We start from the raw sequence: 19,067 nt of genomic DNA on the forward strand, positions 1-19,067 counted from the left end.
TTATCAACGGTCAATTCGCGAATTTTGAAATTTTTGCGGTCAACAGGTACCTTGTTATGGCGCGCCAAAAGGCTTTTTAATACCAACTTTTTTTTATAATACCAACTTTTTTTTATAATACCAACTTTTTTTTATAATACCAATTTTTTTTTATAATATCAACTTTTTTTTATAATACCAACTTTTTTTATTATAATACCAACTTTTTTTATATAATACCAACTTTTTTTTTAAAGTACCAACTTTTTTTTTAGTTCGAAGTTTTTTCATAACACCAATTTTTGTCTCGCTTACTATGCGTGTATAATCGATCAAATGTAGAAGGAGTCTTAGCGCGATTACACCTAGCCTGGAGGCCACGTAAGGTTTTTTGATAGACTGGATGACACGATTCTCTAATTCATGATATGCACCACTGGAGTCTTCCGAGAATTTTCAAAATATTCAACCCAATACGTCACTTAAACAATAGAAAAAGTGACGTATTGGGTTGAATATTTCTGAAAATGTAGGAAGACTCGCCAGTGGTCGGCCAGTGGTGCACGCACACAGCGCACAGATCTGTAAAGCCCGAAGGGCTAGATTTGCGGCTTTTATCAAAAAGTGAAGCCTAGGTTTGGAAGGATTTCCTACCAAAGTCACGTGACTAAAATATGCAATTTCACCGGTTTAAGAGATGTGAAATAGCGTTTGCCGCCTACTTTTTTTGATCTCGCGCTCCGAAAACAATTAAAATGCTAGATCCTATCCATCGGCACGAAATTTAAAAAGTCAAATTTTTGCTTCACTTTTTTTTGCTGGAGAGAAAGCTTAAAGTTGCCTATCTAGCCCTTCGGGCTTTACAGATATCTGTGGTGGTGCATCCACATTCTTAGATTTTCCAGTGAAGAACTGTAAAGGTCCGTCTACATGGTGAAAAAAGAAAATTGACTAAGCGAGACCAAAAAAATTGATATTATAAAAATGAAAGTTAGTGTTATAAAAAAAAAGTTGATATTATAAAAAAAGTTGGTATTGTAAAAAAAAGTTGCTATTTAAAAAAAAATCTGATATTATAAAATTGAAAGTTGGTATTATAATAAAAAGTTGGTATTATAAAAAAAAGTTGATATTATAAAAATGAAAGTTGGTATTATAAAAAAAAGTTGATATTATAAAAATGAAAGTTGGTATTATAAAAGTGAAAGTTGGTATTATAAAAAAATGTTAGTATTATAAAAAAAAGTTGATATTATAAAAAAAAGTTAGTATTAAAAAGCCTTTTGGCGCGCCATACCTTGTGTCCCAAGGGTCCCAAAAAAACAAAAAACGTCAATTTTTTCCAAGGGAAAGTGGGTTTTTAAATTTGCGAAAGATTGACACTGCAACGACTTCATCTCAAAAAACGCTAATTTTCACGAAATTTTCAAAGTTGAAACATTCCAGAGGCTAAACATGTTGGAATAGCGGCTAGACGAAAAAAATCGTGAAAAAAAACTGAATTTCCATTTTTAGTACCCGCATATCATTGAAATTTTGTAAATTTTGCTTACGCGCATGCGTTTGCCAAAAGAGTCGCACTCCGCTCGCTAACGCTCGCTCCGTGCGTAATGACATTTTTTCGGCTCTTGTTTGTTTCTTCTCTCGATACCGTGTATTTAATTTTGCATTGTCAGCACAAAAATTAGATCGGCCACTTTCACTTTCGATTTTGGTGTGTTATGCAAGGAAAAAGAAGAAAAAGTTGACATAAACCAGTCTAACAACCAAAAGAAAACTGATTATTATTCTTAGTCAAAAAAGGTTAGTTTTTATTTTCATTCTTCCTAACTGAATAAAACTGCATCCTAGCATCTTCATTTCCGAAGCAAAAATCTTACTAGAGTCCAACGTTTGAGTCAGTTAGTTTAGTCACACTACACAACAACACACCTACTACACACCGCACCGTGGCGTGGTGGTGAGAGTGGGTAACTTGCATCAGAGGAGGCAAACATGCATAGCCCTCAAATGAATGACCTGGCTGGTCATTAAAATACAAACTTAAATCAAAACAAAAATGGTAGAGTAGAGCTGTGAGCGGAGCTGAATATAGTTTATTTTAATGACCAGCGCCTGCCCTGGTTGGAGCCAGGTCATTCATTTGAGGGCTATGCATGTTAGACACTCCACTGGCACTGATGCCAGTCTGGAAAGGAGGGGAATGTTACACCAGAGCTGCACAAACTTAACTGGGAAAAGTTGAGAGCAGCAGATCTCAAACCTCAAATCTACGTCGGCCCACAAGCACAAGCCGCAATTTCTAGACTGGCATTGATGCAATTACCCACTCTCACGGTACTAAGTTACAGACGGTACTAGTCAGTAAATTCGGTTATTGAAGTATAAATCGATAATGATCGAAGTAACTGAACAACCACTTATCAATTAGCAATCGAATGTCGAATACCAAATTTTCAAAAATTGTGAGTACTCGTTGGGTCTAAAAAGCCAGACGATCTCAATCGAACGGAATCGACGATCAAACCAGTCGAACCAAATCGAACGCAATCGACCGATTGAAATTTGATTGTCAAACGCAATCGAATCTCAATCGAACGTCAAAATTCTGGGTAATATTCGATTGGTTCGATTGTTGTTCGACTTGTTGTTTGACTGGTTCGATCGTCGATTCCGTTCGATTGAGATCGTCTGGCTTTATTCTTGCAGCTTCCCAACATCCAAGCTCTCAAATATCACAAGCCGAATGAAATTACTTTCAATTTCCCGTAGAAATTATGCGATAAACAATCCGGGGGTCAACAGGCCATTTTTCATGCCCTTTAAGCGTCCGGTTATCAGACGCTACCCCTCTTGAAATTACTAAAATATTGGTAAAAACAGCCTTTTTAGTGAAAACACTAGAAAAAGTGCCCTTTTTGGCCGCCAACGGACGCTGCCTTGTCCTTTTTAAAATATGGCCTAGTCAATGAATCGACGATCGAACGCAATCGAACATCAATCAAACGCAATCGAACATCAATCGAACGCAATCGAACATCAATCGAACGCAATCGAATATCAATCGAATCTGAAAATTGCGGTAATATTCGATTGAGATTCGATTGAGATTCGATTGCATTCGACAATCGAATTTCAATCTGTCGATTGCGTTCGATTTGGTTCGACTGGTTCGATCGTCGATTCCGTTCGATTGAGATCGTCTGGAAAAAGTGAGTCTGTCGGTCGGTCGGTCCGTCGTAAAAATTTTCGGGTTTCCATTTTTCCATACATTTTTGGAGTGCATTATTGGAGGAAACTGCCAGCCAGCCAACAGCCAAAACAATCGCGTGTAATGGGTGGTTTAAAATTATGACCTTTGAACACTGTGACCTCTGACCCCAAAATGGCGCATGTAATGATGAACAAAGTCAAAATGCTGCGAATGCACTAGAAATCGCTCGCAATAAATCAGCAATAATAAAATTTTTGAACGAAAGAAAGGTCATTGACAGAAAAAGTCCGACAAATTTAACGACTCACCGACTCAATTCTACTCAATTTTTGCGAAATGCGAATTTGGCAAAATTTTTTTGAAAAATGACCCTACAAGATTTGACTATTATATCCTTTTATTCCATGAAGAGATTACTTTCAAATAAAAAATATATTGACAATGAATGGGTAAGCTTTCTAGAAATCCAAACATAAATTGCATAGCTTTTACCAAAAAATAGCACTTAAGTAGGGTGCGCACTCGTCGGGATTTTTTGCGCGGAACGAGGAAGAATTTACAAAAATAAACTTCAATGCATTAGTACTTACCTTTAAATCATCCAAATCTGTTCATTCTTTTTTTTAAATCAATCAGGAATTATCAGGGAAACAAGTAAAAAAAACTGCATCCAGTTAACTATTTTCTTTCCAAAGATATTCATGTTTTTCAATGTCAAGGTGAAAACGCAATTTAAACCTGACCACGGCACCGGAAAATTCTCGACCCACATTGAAACAAATGGCTGTCGCTATTGAGCTGGTTCATCTTTTAATCGCGGTTTTTTTAGTAAACCCAGGGTAAGATTAGGCTACAATCTATCACAAAGTGCTTTATTTGAAAATCTACAGGCCGTCTGGAATTTCGAAAAATAAGAAGAAATTGCGATTTTTTAACAAGATCGTGGATTTTTTCATTTAAGCACCATACACCATCTGAAAGCTGAGGATTTCAGCTTTCTAGTGGTGAAATTTGTTTTTAGCTATAATTTCCAGCTCATTAGCGGTAAGCTAAAGTTTAACAGTCATCGGGCCAATTTTTAGACCGCACCAGCAAAACTCCCCACACCCCGCCACACGGAAGACTAGATTTCATCCGCCATGTTTGGCGCAATTTTTGTGCTTCCGAAAATTATTTCTTGCTGGGGTGGTGTAAGGAGGCAATTCTTTGAAAAGGTGATTTTTTTGTGTTTTGAAAATGGAATAACTTTGGGAATACTTTACCAATTCTAATAAATGACCCCTCATTTTTCTCACAAAGGTAAGGACTTTCAAATAAAATTAGTTTGGTATCTAAAAATTGAGGGAAAAATTTTGGCCTGTCCACCCTAACTTTAGGATCAGAAACATTCCGAGACGGGGGTAAGAGAATTAAAGTTTCTAAGTAAAATCTTAATTATTACCCAAAAGAGTGCCTTTTTTTGTCCATATCTTTTAAATAGATGGTCCCACCCTTATCCCTCCTTCAGTAAAGCTTCCTATACCTTTTGTCCTTCAGAAAAACCAAAAATATTGGCCTTAATTGCTTGCTTTCAGTTCCTGTAGCCAATAGTGTGACCCCCTGTATTTCTATTTTATTCGGCGCAGGTTTTTCAATAGAGATGTCACATGACTCAAATCCCGCAGTCTTATTGGACTAGAGAAAGCGAAAGTGAAATCGCGCGATCTGATTGGATGAAAAAAAGACCGAATGGAATTCTCTTGAATTCTCATTCTAAAACAAGATGGCGGCAAGAAAAGCACGTCTTTTGCTTCGGACGAAAAGTTGTAAATTCTGGTTGATTTTAAGGATTTATCTTATCTTATCTCATTTACTTTAATTAGTAGAGGCTTCTTCAATGTTTGGGGAAGGTAAGTCTATTTGTTTTTTGGTGGAAAAAAGTGTTTAAAAAAGCATTTTTTGTGCTGAAGGTTTATTTTTCTTCGCAAATTTTCGTCTTCAATCTTAAATAGATGAACGAGTATTTCACTGATGATTATGATTTTTTCACAGAACATAGTAAAACTATTCAGGAACTTGGACGTTTTTACAGAATTCCAAAAAATCTGTTAGTTCTGGAGATAAATTGAAAAGTGTAGACATGGCATGGGTAGTTCGCGTTCGTGTTTCGCGTTCCCAAACCAAACGCACGTGGTATGCGATATCACTTTCTTAACAACCCTTCGAAGACTCGATTCGATAAGGCGGCAATCAAAATATGGCCCAATAGTTCCATTCGGGTCATCCAACAGACTGTTTATTTACAAGAAAACCCAATTCGAAAAGTTGGTAAAATCGTCGGGTTTTCACTTTGGTGAGATTTTCAGACTAAATATGACGGTCTCAGGCAAAAATCATAGGGTCAAAATGAAAATTTTAGAGACCTGTTGTATATTTTTGGAAAGCTCTCAAAAATTAAGATTAGAGATATATTGCGAGTATAGGTGATTTCAGTACCTAACTTGAGATATAAGGCTTCAAAAAGCGCAAAAACTGGTCAAAACAGTTGTTTCTGACTGAAAACACTGTTTTTAAAAGTTTAATACCTCGATTTAGGTAAAAACCTAAAAAAACGAACAAATTTCCCCCTACTATCTAAGATTTTCCTTAATTTGCTCTTAAAAGACTAATACCAAAATTGAGCCTTGTGGTTTGATAAAACTGTTCTCAGAAAAAGCAGCCACTGAGTGTGTAAAAACCGTGTAACAACAGGTAGTATCCATAAAGAGTGTGGCTAAAATATTAATAAATTTTGCACTAACTCTAAAGTAGATTGTTTCTTTTTTCAGATTGAAAATATTCAGAGCGAGCCTTCGACATCAATTTCATTAAAGATGGCTTATAAAGTTTTCCAACAGATTCGTTCAATCACAATTATAAGAAATCAAAGTCACTCAATTTCAAATGTAAGTACAGTAAATTCGTTTTGACGTGTTCAATACAGTATATGGCCCTTAAAATATCCCTCTGGAGATCTCAGTTACAAATATTTTGTCAAATATTTTGCTTTAGTTACAAATATTTTGTTAAAGTTTTTGCAGTGTTGGAAAATTCATTGAATCTATTTTTAGTCCCATAAATCTTTTCTTAAAAACTTTATTGATATTTGTAATCGATTTCAATTTCGGTCACAACTTTTTAATTGGCTCCTAAAATGTAGCTTTGAAATTTTGGTGATTTTTCCGGATAAAGTACTTTTAATATTAAAAAATGATTCCTGTATTTAATCGTTCAACACATTATTATTTCAGCTATTTAACAATTTCTTCCGACATACACATTCACACAACAGCCATTTCCTAAATTCAAAAGGTGGGGAATCTTCGAAATTATTGACGATAACAAAAAGATCTCTATCTGCTGAAGCAAAGAAGAAGAAACCCACCAACCGTGGACCAATTGGTTGGGCTTCTCTAGCAGTGTTTATGTTAACAGGGGGTGGTATAGTTGCTTATGTCCGATATGAAAAAGAGGAGAAACGCAAAGGTCAGTTGAAGTTGAAATCTTATTTTTGTAATGTTGAACATTTAGAACAAATCGCGCATAAATTTTAATTTACTAGTAAGGTAAAACTCTCCGTAGCTCAAAGCTCTTTGATTGGAATTTCTCCTTAAGTGAAACATCATAGGGGCTGGGAGAGGTCCATAATTTGATGGTTTGAAATATAAACTTTCTCCTAAATTTTGAGGTTGTCCTTTAATGATAGAGTTTGTTTTAGTAGATTTGCAGGTAGTATTTCACGTCTTATTCAATACCATATTAGAGAAGTGGTTTGGTGCTTCTTTTGTTTCAAAATGATGTGTAAGCAAATTTTAGAAGGTACGTTAAATGATGTCCTTTATTAAAGTAGTCAAATAAACAACATATGTCTAAATCAATATTTCAGCTTCATGACCTTTTTCAAAGGCGAATAGTAGATAGTACCTGAAGGTATCACGTATGTATTTTTTACAACATTCTCTTATCGTTTTAGCCAAGGAGAAGGAGATGAAAAAATCAGTTGGGATGGCTGCCATCGGTGGTCCTTTTGAACTAGTTGATACGAATGGAAATACTGTCACTGATAAAGATTTCTTTGGGAAATGGCTTCTTTTATATTTTGGATTCTGTCATTGCCCAGATATATGTCCTGACCAATTGGAAAAGTTATCTACTGTTGTGGAAAAAATAGGTACAACGTTATCATTTATTAAGAAGGCACTATTTTATTGATTTAAATTGAAAATCTTTTGTTATTCTTGAATTATCATCCCATCCTTTTTAGTTATCTTTGTTGCATTGTTATTTTCACGGATTTTTAAAACTCCGATCTCGCTATAGCAGTTAACTTGTTTGCTTTGGTGCTGCAGATTTTTTTCTCCGTAGATGGTTGCAACCATCAATAATGCCTGTAATCGTCTACAGAAAAAAGAATTTTGGATTCCTTTCAGTTATTTTAGCCTTGGGTTCTAACCCCTCTCTCTCTGACTTTTAAGTTTAAAGTTAAAAGTTAAAAATCAATATAAATGTTTTTTCTCTTTTGTACTCTTGTATATAACCCACTTCTGTTAAAGAAAACTAGTTTTAAAAAGTAAACGTTTTAGATTAAAATCTGAGGCTCGTTGCGAAAACTATGAAAAATATTCATTTGAGGCAAAATTTAGCATTATTCGTTTTGTCAATTTTAGACGCCATACCAAATCTACCGAACGTACAACCTGTCTTTATCACTGTTGACCCACATCGAGATACTGTGGCTGCTGTAAAAGAATACATTCAAGGTAATAAATGTCGCACAAACTAAATTTATGTTATAGTTATTGAAAATAAATTTAGACGATTGCACTGGACAGACGTCAATCCTTCTTTCAGCTCTAGAATTGTACTGCAAGAGCGTCATGAATTTATTTAATAAGACCGAGAATTCTCCCCTGAGAAGCCCGGAGATTCTATACTTCAATAACATTCAGTAAATCGTCTATATAAACGAATAGTCGTTACTGCGCGAAGAAAAAGTCGTTAAAACATCTAGTTTAGTCTACCACTATGAACGGGTCTCAACCTTTTTCTTATCCCTTCGTAGTATAGCATGTTAGCCAACATAGTAGTGCATAGTAGAAAATAAGCAAAAAGTAATGGAAGGGACAAATGGTAGTAATTTGATACAAACTGATATTATCTCGTAACAATTATCGTATCATCACAAAAACAACCTTGTTACTGTATTACACCCTATATAGTGTGCCCCAAAAAGGCGGACAAATTCTTATATAAAGTAAAACCCTTATGATTTTATGACTTGTTTACTTATATCTCCAGAACCTATTCAATCATATTTAGAATTTAATATTTTATTGATGGAACAGAGAATTGTAATGTTATTTCAATTTTTAAAGCCCAGCTTAAATACTGAGTTTTGAGGATTCGACTTATATGAAAATTTGTCCCCTTTTTTTGGGACACACTGTAAACTACTCCACTCTAATCCTTTTGTAGATTTTCATCCACGAATGGTTGGATTGAGCGGCACGGAAGAACAAGTGAAGAAGGCCTGTAAAGCGTATCGTGTATATTATTCAGCTGGTCCTAAAGATGAAGATGAAGACTATATCGTAAGTTATTGAAAAGGTTTTTGGGTGCAGTATTAGAATTTCCTCCGCCCAAGACGAATTTCCGTCCCAGCGTAGTATATTAGCGAGTTAATGTATGTGTATTTTTCTTGACTGACTGAGGACGATGGTAATTCACCACTTTCATCGTCTTCGATTTTTCGGGTTTTTCCTAATCGCTTCAATCACTCCACCGTCCTCAAAAGTGCAAATACAAAAACTCACTTCTATAGAGTGGATTTTCCGTCTCAAAATTCTGCATAATTCACTAAAATTTCAAGGACATGTGTTAATTCGCTGTGGAAAATGTTCCTTCTCGAAAGACCTTGCTTTCACCACTGATTATACTCTAACGTGAATAGTGAATTTTGAACACATCAATCCTTTTTTAATTCTTGGGTATAAATATGTGTAGCGCAGTCAATGGTAACGCGAAGGGTGTCTTTTCACCCAAAAAGCAAGGTAAAGAGAGGACGCCCTTTTTTCACTTTTTTGTACTTACATTCCTCTCTTTACTGGTTGAAAATTTCAAGCAAAGAGTTACCAAGTACCATTTTTAAGTCCTCTTTCAAACTCTAATCTAATTATTTCCCCATTTTCTTTCATACACGGCTTTTGCTGAGAAGTTAAAGATAACGCTTAAAAAGAATTTCCAAGGGAGTTCTAAACAAGTACTTCTTTGTGGTCACGCTAAGCGTTTTTTTTTTCTTTCTAAAGAATAATTTAAAATGTTGTAAAAAGTCTGGCGTGGGTTTCAGCAAAGATATGGGAACTTCAAATATAAGACTAATTGATTGGTTTAACAGACCTTGTTTTTAACGTCTCTAAACGTGAGCCATTTTTAAGTTGTTTAAAATACCATATTGATTATAGAAATCTGCGTCAAAAATGTATCGGTTTAATTGTATTATCTTCAACGTCACAAAAAAAGAATTTCTCACAAATCTATTTGATTCGGAAGATAAATTACTGTAACTCAAGGAACAGGCGTCTTTTGAGTTAGATATTTCTTCCGCCTTGCTACTCATTTAGGCAAAGGGTATAGGCTACTGATTTGGACAGATTGTATCCAAAAGACGTAAGATTTACAATGTCCAGGGGTTAGTGGGGATGCGATCTGTTTGATGCTTAACCAGTGTTGTCCAAGGGTTTACAAATCAAAATAATGAATTTAAGTTCTTTTTATAAGAATCGCAAAGCTCAAATTTGAAAAAATTTTAAGAAATTTTTAAGAATCATTTTCAGTTTTCCATTTTTATCTATAATATGAATCAGACATGTAAACCATATGCGGGCTTTTTGAGATTTTGAATTTTTTGTTTTTGTTTCTTACTTCTTTCCCGCATGCTTGAGACAATACTTGAAAGGAAAATATATAATTTTAAAAACCATTAACTTAAAGAAACTTTCATCTAATTTCTTTTAATATTTATGAATCATTTTGGAATTTAAGGGTCAAAACTAAAAACTCTTAGGGTCACGAGGCTCAATTTGATCAAGGAATTTCTCACAAAAAATGTCTAAATCATTGGATAATTATTGGACTTAATATCCTCCAACTTCCAGTAATTATAGCTGAAGATTTAAAGATTTTTATATTTTACTTTCCATTTAGGTTGATCATACAATCATTACTTATCTTATTGGACCGGACGGAAAATTCATCGAATATTTCGGACAGAATCGTGAAATTAATGAAATTGTAGGTTCCATAAGTACTAGAATGGCTTTGTCTAAGAAAAAATCGTCTTGAGTTGAATAACACATGGAATATTTACTTGTCTGTAGAACGATTCTATGCTCAAATGTTGCAATTTTGGTACAAGAGGTATGCGGTCAATTTTTTTTGGCAGAGAAAGTAAAAGGCATCAGTAATATTTAGAGACTTCGTCAAACACTTAAAAGGTCTGGAGTTTTTCGAAAAGGCGATACCAGCAATACAAGGAAATTGTGTCATTTTGATCATTTGATCGAAATGAATGCTGAAGGTGTTTCCCGATTAACGGAATTGACTCGTTGATCTTGAAGTGAATTTCATACTTTGTCAATAGTTGTGAAATTTTTTAATGATATTATGCAAAATGTAAAATATTTGTTTGCCGCTCAAAATGAATTATATTATTAATTTTCGGAAAATGTTTTAGAAAATTAAAAAAAAAAAGTAATCTAACATACTGTAAATTGATTTCTTACCGCCTCATTGAAATTAAACTTCAAAATCTCAAAAAAAATCGTCATCAGTTAAATGTCAGAAATATTTTTTTGTGTGACTTTTGATAGCTTTTAACGTTTTAATCTGTTTAAAAAACAATTTGAGTTATACTGTAATTCTACTTTGTTTGGCCCATGAAAAGAATCAACACTAAGGGGCCGGCTTTTTGATGATTTTTGATGCGCTTAATTTTGAAAGCCTTTTCTTGAAACTTTGTGTTACGTATATATTTTTTTTAGAAATTGAGAGAACTGAAATAACACAAAATCAAAACTGAACTAAGCTAATTTTTAATTTGAATATTGCTGAGATTTTTATTTTGTGACTGAAGAATTGGAAATCGCAGCTGTAGACTGACTTGAAACACGTGTCATTTTGCCACCTTTTCGTTGGAAAGATATATTCAAGGGTTGAAAAGAATTGGCAATTTCATAAATCAACTGCAAAATTTTATTGTGAAAAGTTTCATTTTTTAAAGGTAGAAAGAACTCTTAAGATTTTTTAAATTTTGAGACAAGATGACTATTACTGATAGCATTAAACAAATTTTAACTGTGTCAATAAAACCACGGACGGACGCTTACACTGATCAATACTCTCGTATATTCATGGTCAAACTTACCATGGTTGGAGCTCTGTTAGTAGGTTTAAATTGGTATACGGATAAAATCACTTGCATACAACCTGGAGCTCTCGGTATTAGTGAAGTATTCGTCGGACAAGCTTGCTGGATTAATGGACTTTACATATTTCGCGACTTGCGTTACCGTAATGATGAAGTCGCGTATTTTGGCGTGCCCCGAGATATACGTATGGACGGAATGTATGCAGACGGGACTCTATGCGCTACGCAGGATACGTCTTTACGTCACAACCCGAAATGTATACCCATGAAGAAAACATTTTATTTGGAATTTCAATACATGTGTTTTGTGATTGCTGGTCTTGGTATACTTTATTACGCGCCGTACGCGTTCCATCGCTTGGTCAATTCGGACATCGTATCGCTAAAAGGATCTGTAGCAGGTAAGTTTGCAGTTTTATTCCACATGCTTTTTTTATGAGAAGAATCTTTATAAGAACACGAGGCTAAAAATTGGCCAAAACCTAAGATTAAATTAAGAACAGTCTGAATCTCAGACTTCAGAAATCACTAAGAATGTACAGTTTAACAGATTTTAACCAATTTTCATTTTTTAAGTTAAAAGACTAAGTAACCGTATTAAGAACATCGTAAGAATATTAAAGCCTGAGAATTTCAAAAAATTAAGAACACTTCAGTTTGAGCTAAAATTCACTGGTTCTTATAAAAAAAGCGTATGTTTAATACTTTTGACACTTCCTTTTCTCGAAGTCAGATCTCTAAACTTAACGATATAGGTTTTTTTTTATAAGAACATCCAAAAATTTTGAAGCCATGGGATGTTCTTAACTTTTTGAGTTTTAAGCCTAAAAATGTTCTCAACATCTGCTTTCTGTTCACCATTTTTTGAGCCTTTTTGTCCATTTTCTTTGGAAATTGGCCGTTTTAGAGTCTACAAAGCATTTTTGCCATCGAAGCCTTATGTTCTTATATACTTAAAAAGCTTGTTCTTATATAAAAAAACTTGTGTACATATAATCTGCTATTCTTGATCTGCTATTTGGGGATGATCTAGCTGGTTTGGATGTGGTCCTCTAGTTTTTGCTTGAGAAATAGAAAAATATTGTTTTTGGAACTTACTGAGAGATTTTGTATAACCTTTAAAGATGAAGAAATGTTTCAAAAAAGAATGTAAGGCGAGGCCAATTTAATTTGTTGTTTTACGGGCCAAGCTACCCAAAGAAGAGGGCCGGTCTAACGGCGAAAAAAATTCACATAATCTCCTAAAAAGGAAAAACTACTACATCTTGACAAAAATGCAAAATAGAAAATAAAAAGACACAAAAGGTTGAATTCATGGATAAAATGAAAAATTGAACATAAAATTCTCAATACTTGAAAAACTAAAAAAAATTGAAAATTTGGGAGTGTGTAAAGCTATGAAAATGAAAATTTACTACTCGGGTAACTTAATGCATGTCCCAAATTATTCAAAATCTACTTTTCGTTTTCGCCCCCAACTCTAGCCCTTAAACCATAACAAATTATACATTTTTGGAAGCGTATTTGGATATAGAATGTTGGATTTGGTGTTACTTAATTTTTTTCTCAGCATAATTAGAGTTTTTTTAAGAAAACCTAATTATGACGTCATTATTCATGACGTCATAATTTAAAAAAGTTGAATATCTCAAGAACTAATGCTCGAAACGTTGTGAAATTTGGACCAATGATAGAACTCACCAAGAGGAGGAGAAATGTTTTTGAAAAAAATTGAAGATGAGCTGATGTCGGCATTTTATTGCAAGAATTCGAATTTCTGCAATTTCTGCTGACGTCATCAATTTTGGGAAATACTTTAAACTTTTTTTGAATCGTGGCAATGTGCTCTATCACTGGTCCAAATTTTTATAATGTTTTTATTTATATTTCTTGAGATATTCAACTTTTTGTATTTATGACGTCATCAATTATGACGTCATAAGCAGGTTTTCTTAAAATATCTCTAATTATACTGAGAAAAAATTTAAGTAACACCGAATCCGATATTCTACATCCAATTACGCTCCCAAAAATATATAATTTGTTATGGTTTATGAACTGGAACTGGGGGCGAAAAATTAATGCAATTTTGGGACATGCATTAAGTTACCCGAGTACCATAATAAATTTCATTTTTATTTCGATTGGAATTTCAGGGTCGGTCTGGCCCGTAAAACAACTGATCAAATTGGTCTTGCCTATTAAAAAAAAGAACGAGAGAAGGTCGATCATATTTTGAAATCTGTAGAGAATAAACCAATCTTTCTCATACTTCCTGATGATATAAAATTTCGATCACGAAAAACTTTTATAATCGATTCTCTTGATTCTTTCACGCTTAAACATAAGAACCCGAATTGAATTAATAATTTTTTCAATTACCGTTACGACCTAGTTCTTGACCTCGTGAAGCGAAACACTTATATCTTTTTTACCTAAGGCGAGACCAATTTGATTAGTTGTTTTACGGGCCCGACCGACCCTGAAATTTCAAAATTCGAAATAAAAATAAAAATAATTTTGGTAGTACATTTTTATTTTCATTGCTTTACAGAATGCCAAATTTTCAAAAGATTTTTAGTTTTTACAAGGTTTTGAGAATTTAAAAATGTTCAATTTTTCATTTTTTTCTTGAATTTGACCTTTTCACGGCGATCTTTAATCGGATTCAAAAATGTTTAATTTTGGTCATAAAGAAAAATCGATGATGTCTAAAGACATGATTTTCCCTTTATCTGATGATGAACTAAAAAGCGAATATACAGTGAAAATTTCAAAGTTCTACTCCTTTCCAATCCGGAATAATTCCAATTCCGATTTTGAGGGAGCTCACGCGGGATGTGGTGGGATATTGAGGGAGCTGAAAGTAAACATTTCCAAAATTATCCGATTTTGAACAACTGTCTTTAAAAAAAAGTTTTGTGTTAAAATTTTACATACTAGGGCTTTATTCACCCAAAGAATGGGGTTATTTTAAGAACTTTTACAGCACTTTTTACAAAAATAGACTTTCGATTTCCCCGATTTTTAAACATTACTCTAAAGATCGCAGTGTTTTGCGCCTTTTTATTTTCTATTTCGCATTTTTGTCAAGATGTAGTAGGTTTTAGCTGCCTTTTTAGGAGATTTTATATTTGAAATTCTAATTTAATTTTTATTTTTTCGCCGACCGATGCGAGCGACCCTCTTTTTTGGGTAGCTTGGCCCGTAAAACAACAATTAGATTGGACTCGCATAAGTCTGATCGCTTTTCTCTTACTCTTGAAGTTTGTTGATGCAGTTTTGCTTTTGTACTTTTTTTTCATTTTAAGAGTGCAACCCAGATGCAATCGTGAAAAACTACTTCAATTACAAGATCAATCCACGCAGTAAATTGAGAACACGTGTCATAGGTATGTTAACCTTTAAGTGCCAATGACGAGTATACTAGACATAGGCCATATAGGAGGGCGAGGCCCTCCCGTAATGCCCAATTTGAGTTAGAAATTGTTTTCTCTTTTTCTTCGTTTAACTTGTTTGAACTTGCTCAGAAATTTCGTATATTTTTATGGATTTATACCAAAATGATAAAAATGACAAATGATAAAATTAGAAAGAAAATAAACTTGGAAACCTTTTTTAGAGAGGATTTCAAATTATCCAAGTACACGCTTCTTTTCAGAATAAAAATGACAGAAAGATAAACTTGGAAACCTTTTTAGAAAAATTAGAAAGAAAATAAACTTGGAAACCTTTTTTAGAGAGGATTTCAAATTATCCAAGTACACGCTTCTTTTCAGAATAAAAATGACAGAAAGATAAACTTGGAAACCTTTTTTAGAGAGGATTTCAAATTATCCAAGTACACGCTTCTTTTCAGAATAAAAATGACAAATGATAAAATTAGAAAGAAAATAAACTTGGAAACCTTTTTTAGAGAGGATTTCAAATTATCCAAGTGCACGCTTCTTTTCACAAATGATAAAATTAGAAAGAAAATAAACTTGGAAACCTTTTTTAGAGAGGATTTCAAATTATCCAAGTACACGCTTCTTTTCTTAACTTAAAACCATCCTAAAATATTTATACAGTATTCTTAGGTTAGAATGCAAATCTAACCTAAATTTAACATAAATTACATACCTTGAGCATGAAATGAGAATTTTGTGAGAATTTTAAGTTGTACTAGGAGATAATTTGCAATTCACAGTTAAAATTTTCATCTTGATTATTGTTATAGAATATAATCTTGCTCAATTTCGTGCTGAATACACAAAAACTTGTTTTTCTTTTCCCTTTTTTCCGACCAATCTTGCTCCACATCCTTGTCAATTCAATGTGAAAAAGCTTGCAATTCAAAATTGATGAGTAAGCAAACGATGTCAACTTATTTAAAAACAAAACCTTAACCTTTTTCTCAGGTCATGTGATGATCAAGATATTTTACATCATTATAAACATTGTAGCTTTCATTGGCACTGATATTGTTCTTGGTGGAAATTACAGAAACTATGGCTTGAAATGGGTCACGTGGTCCAAAGATGAAAATGACGTAATGTTTGAGTATATTGGTAAGAGTGTTCTTTAATGATATGAACTTTTCAAAGACCTATGGAATAAGGTCTGAGTAAACTTTCAAAACCCATTTTTTACATTTTTTTACTCCCCCAGTGCCTAAAATGGCCTCATTTCACTCTTTGGGTAGCTGGGGATAGTGTTAAATTATTGGCCATTGGTCGATTCATTTTGCACTCTGTTTAACTACCATCTGAATACTACTCCCAAGGAATTCGTCTAAGCTGACATGGTTTCTGTATGAAAACAAAGTCATTTATGCGTACAAACTTTCGCGAGCAGAAACTTTCGCGATTTTCGCGAATTTTGGCCCTTTTCGCGAAAGTAAATGTTTTTAAAAATTCTAGGAAGGGCCATTCGCGAAAGTTTATGCTCGCAAAAAATTCTTGACGAAATAGAAAATCTGTAAAACTTCAAACTTTAAATAAAATGTAACTTTTTGGCACTTTTTAGCCTGCTAAAATACTAATAAGTCAAAGGACAAATGTTTCAAGCCAATCCAAGAAGTATTTGTCCCTCTAAGCCATTTTTTCATGTAAAAATTCTCAATTTTACGTCTTGATTCGCGAAAGTTTATGCTCGCGAAAAATATTTTTCCGCTAAATTCGCGAAAGTAAATGTCGTGAATTTCGCGATTTTTCGTCCTCGCGAAAGTTTCTGAACGCGAAAGTTTGTACGTCTAAAGTAGTGCAAATTTAAAGCGAATGGGTATAAGTGGTTATTCAGTGGATCTTGGGTGTCCATTTTCAAATTTTAATAATTCCTTACATGATTCAAGCTAACTTCATTTACATTTCAGAGGCTCGTCAAGGTCCAAAACCAGGAAATTATCTTCTTCCATCATTTGGGTTCTGTTCATTGCAAGAAGCATCTCAAGATATCAAGTTTCTTATTACCAACAAACACAAATTGGTCTGTGAGCTGAGTCAGCATATTTTATACCAATACGTATTTCTTCTGTTCTGGTTTTGCATGATATTTGGGATTATTATCTCGACCACTGGTTTCTTGTTAACTGTCACCAATTACGTCATCACAATTTTTACACTAATGAGCAACGGTGGCAAAGGAAGGTGAGAAAATGATAATTACTTTAAATTTAATATGTAGAGGGTTTTCAGGATTTGCCAGACTTATGTAACTTAAGGAAACTCCGCCATTACATGTTTTTTTATAAGCATTGCACTTGTAATTATATCTAGGCTCAGATATGGGGAAAATTAAGCATATGGCAAGCATTACTTGAGCCTAAGCTTTAGACCTAAGCATCTCTGAGCCTGTTTTCAGATTTTTATATGCTTATAAAAAAACATGTATATATAGGCCATTTCACAGTCGAAATGGATCATGGATAGCTGATTGCGCCCCTACAACTGTTTCCCGTTGGTTAGACGCAAAAATCTTCAAAACTTTTTCAAAACCTTGGAGTAAGTCGTCATTGGCGCGCAATGGTCCTGATTACCCATTACGCTTTGCGATTGTGAAATGGCCTATTAAAGCAAACGTTCCAATTTGTAAGGCCAAGCCTTAGTCAAATCGAACGTTTGTTCCATAATTGCGGAAGTTACGTAACTTTGTCAACTTTAAAAACCTTTAAACACGCCTTTACTTGTAAATGAGAAAATCAAACCTTCCTAATGCCTACTCTGAATGAAATCAGAATTTTTAAAGCCTTTAAAAAACGTTTTTAAAACGCTGGTATCTGAACGGGTCGATGGAATCATACATTATGGCTGGGTTAGGAATTTCAAATATACGATTCATACTTTTTTTACCAAGGTAACGTTTTTCTATTCCTTTATTGATAGGAGACTTTGCCGTCGTATTACCCTACGAGAATGCGAGTATTTGGAATTCATACGACGTAAGAATTTGGTGTTATACGGGGCCGTTTTCCATCGATTACGTGGTATGAAGGATGGCCACCATCTTGAAGATATTTGATGGTTAAAAGTTAAATCGGACACAATTTGAGATACTGTTTACAGCGTATCAGAGGGGTAGTTGTAGGTAGAATGAATGACATTTTGACCACGTATTAGACATATAAAGCGACTAAAGTCTGTCTCAATATAATTTGCAGTAGAGACAAAAAAGGCTGTAACTTTTCATAGAATTATATAGCGGTTTTGTGCTCGTTAAGAAGATAATCCGGAGTGGAATATTATCAAGAAATAAAAAATTAAAAAGATGGAAAAATGAAGATGAAAAATGAAGAAGAAAAAAATCAACTTCTTGTAGAATAATGCTATGATTTTTATTTTTATATCAGAAATTTTTTAATCTTAGAACGTCATAAATGCGAGAAAAGAAATCAAAAAATGTTTATTCAGCTAAAAAAATACAGCTTAAAACTTCCTTATTGACTTAAAAAAGGGCTCTTTTTTTGTTGTTTTTTTATGTTTTTTGAAATCAATCAGTGATAAACGTTGTGCTATATTTTTCGATGGACTAAATTTCTTTGAAAAATCTTTTCACGATATTCTAAGATCAAAGAATCACTCGTGTGAAAATGATAATTCATAGAGGTATAAAGAAAGACAGGAGATGAATTTGTCGGTAATTGGTCGTTAAAGTCTTTTGATTTCTTTTATGTAATAAATCAAAAGAAATTCTAGGCTCGCCCGATGAAATACGACTTTTTAGTAGAACTCAAGTTTGCTCTGAACATTCTTACTACCAGCATCGAAGATTTATAGCCTTCTAATATACGAGAATAAAATAAAATTTAGCTCCACGAAATATGTTTGCGTTCAATTTTGTCATCCATTAAATTTTGTTTTGAAAAGATATTTTCTCCAGCCAGAAAATAAAAAGTTCTGTATAAGCACACACAATTTCAGACCCAATTTGTAGACAAAAAGTCGCTGGAGAATT

At 33.7% G+C, this 19,067-nt stretch overlaps 2 protein-coding genes across 2 annotated transcripts; both read left to right on the forward strand.

The window, feature by feature from the left end:
- The first annotated feature begins 1,657 nt into the window (after nt 1–1,657).
- On the forward strand, nt 1,658–11,289 carry LOC136797548 (protein SCO1 homolog, mitochondrial-like). Its single transcript, XM_067054131.1, has 7 exons — nt 1,658–1,782; nt 6,001–6,117; nt 6,463–6,697; nt 7,185–7,382; nt 7,879–7,971; nt 8,687–8,802; nt 10,415–11,289. The coding sequence occupies exons 2-7, from the start codon at nt 6,046–6,048 to the stop codon at nt 10,550–10,552; spliced, it is 852 nt and encodes a 283-aa protein (XP_066910232.1). The 5' UTR covers nt 1,658–1,782; nt 6,001–6,045; the 3' UTR covers nt 10,553–11,289.
- An 84-nt stretch (nt 11,290–11,373) lies between these two features.
- Nucleotides 11,374–18,705, forward strand: LOC136797547 (uncharacterized). Its single transcript, XM_067054129.1, has 5 exons — nt 11,374–12,037; nt 14,948–15,028; nt 16,037–16,186; nt 16,990–17,263; nt 17,999–18,705. Exons 1-5 carry the CDS (start codon nt 11,530–11,532, stop codon nt 18,132–18,134), a joined length of 1,149 nt encoding a protein of 382 aa, XP_066910230.1. The 5' UTR covers nt 11,374–11,529; the 3' UTR covers nt 18,135–18,705.
- Nucleotides 18,706–19,067: the final 362 nt, after the last annotated feature.

Source organism: Clytia hemisphaerica, unplaced genomic scaffold, assembly GCF_902728285.1.
Source record: "Clytia hemisphaerica strain Z4C2 unplaced genomic scaffold, Clytia hemisphaerica genome assembly, whole genome shotgun sequence".
Lineage (NCBI taxonomy): Eukaryota > Metazoa > Cnidaria > Hydrozoa > Leptothecata > Clytiidae > Clytia > Clytia hemisphaerica.

Bases quoted from the DNA above. Each gene is read 5' to 3' on its own strand.
- LOC136797548 (XM_067054131.1), top strand. From the start codon at position 6,046: ATGGCTTATAAAGTTTTCCAACAGATTCGTTCAATCACAATTATAAGA. The intron at 7,972-8,686 runs GTAATAAATGTC...ATCCTTTTGTAG, and splicing joins TGTAAAAGAATACATTCAAG to ATTTTCATCCACGAATGGTT. The intron at 8,803-10,414 runs GTAAGTTATTGA...CTTTCCATTTAG, and splicing joins ATGAAGATGAAGACTATATC to GTTGATCATACAATCATTAC.
- LOC136797547 (XM_067054129.1), top strand. From the start codon at position 11,530: ATGACTATTACTGATAGCATTAAACAAATTTTAACTGTGTCAATAAAA. The intron at 12,038-14,947 runs GTAAGTTTGCAG...TTTCATTTTAAG, and splicing joins GCTAAAAGGATCTGTAGCAG to AGTGCAACCCAGATGCAATC. The intron at 16,187-16,989 runs GTAAGAGTGTTC...TTTACATTTCAG, and splicing joins CGTAATGTTTGAGTATATTG to AGGCTCGTCAAGGTCCAAAA.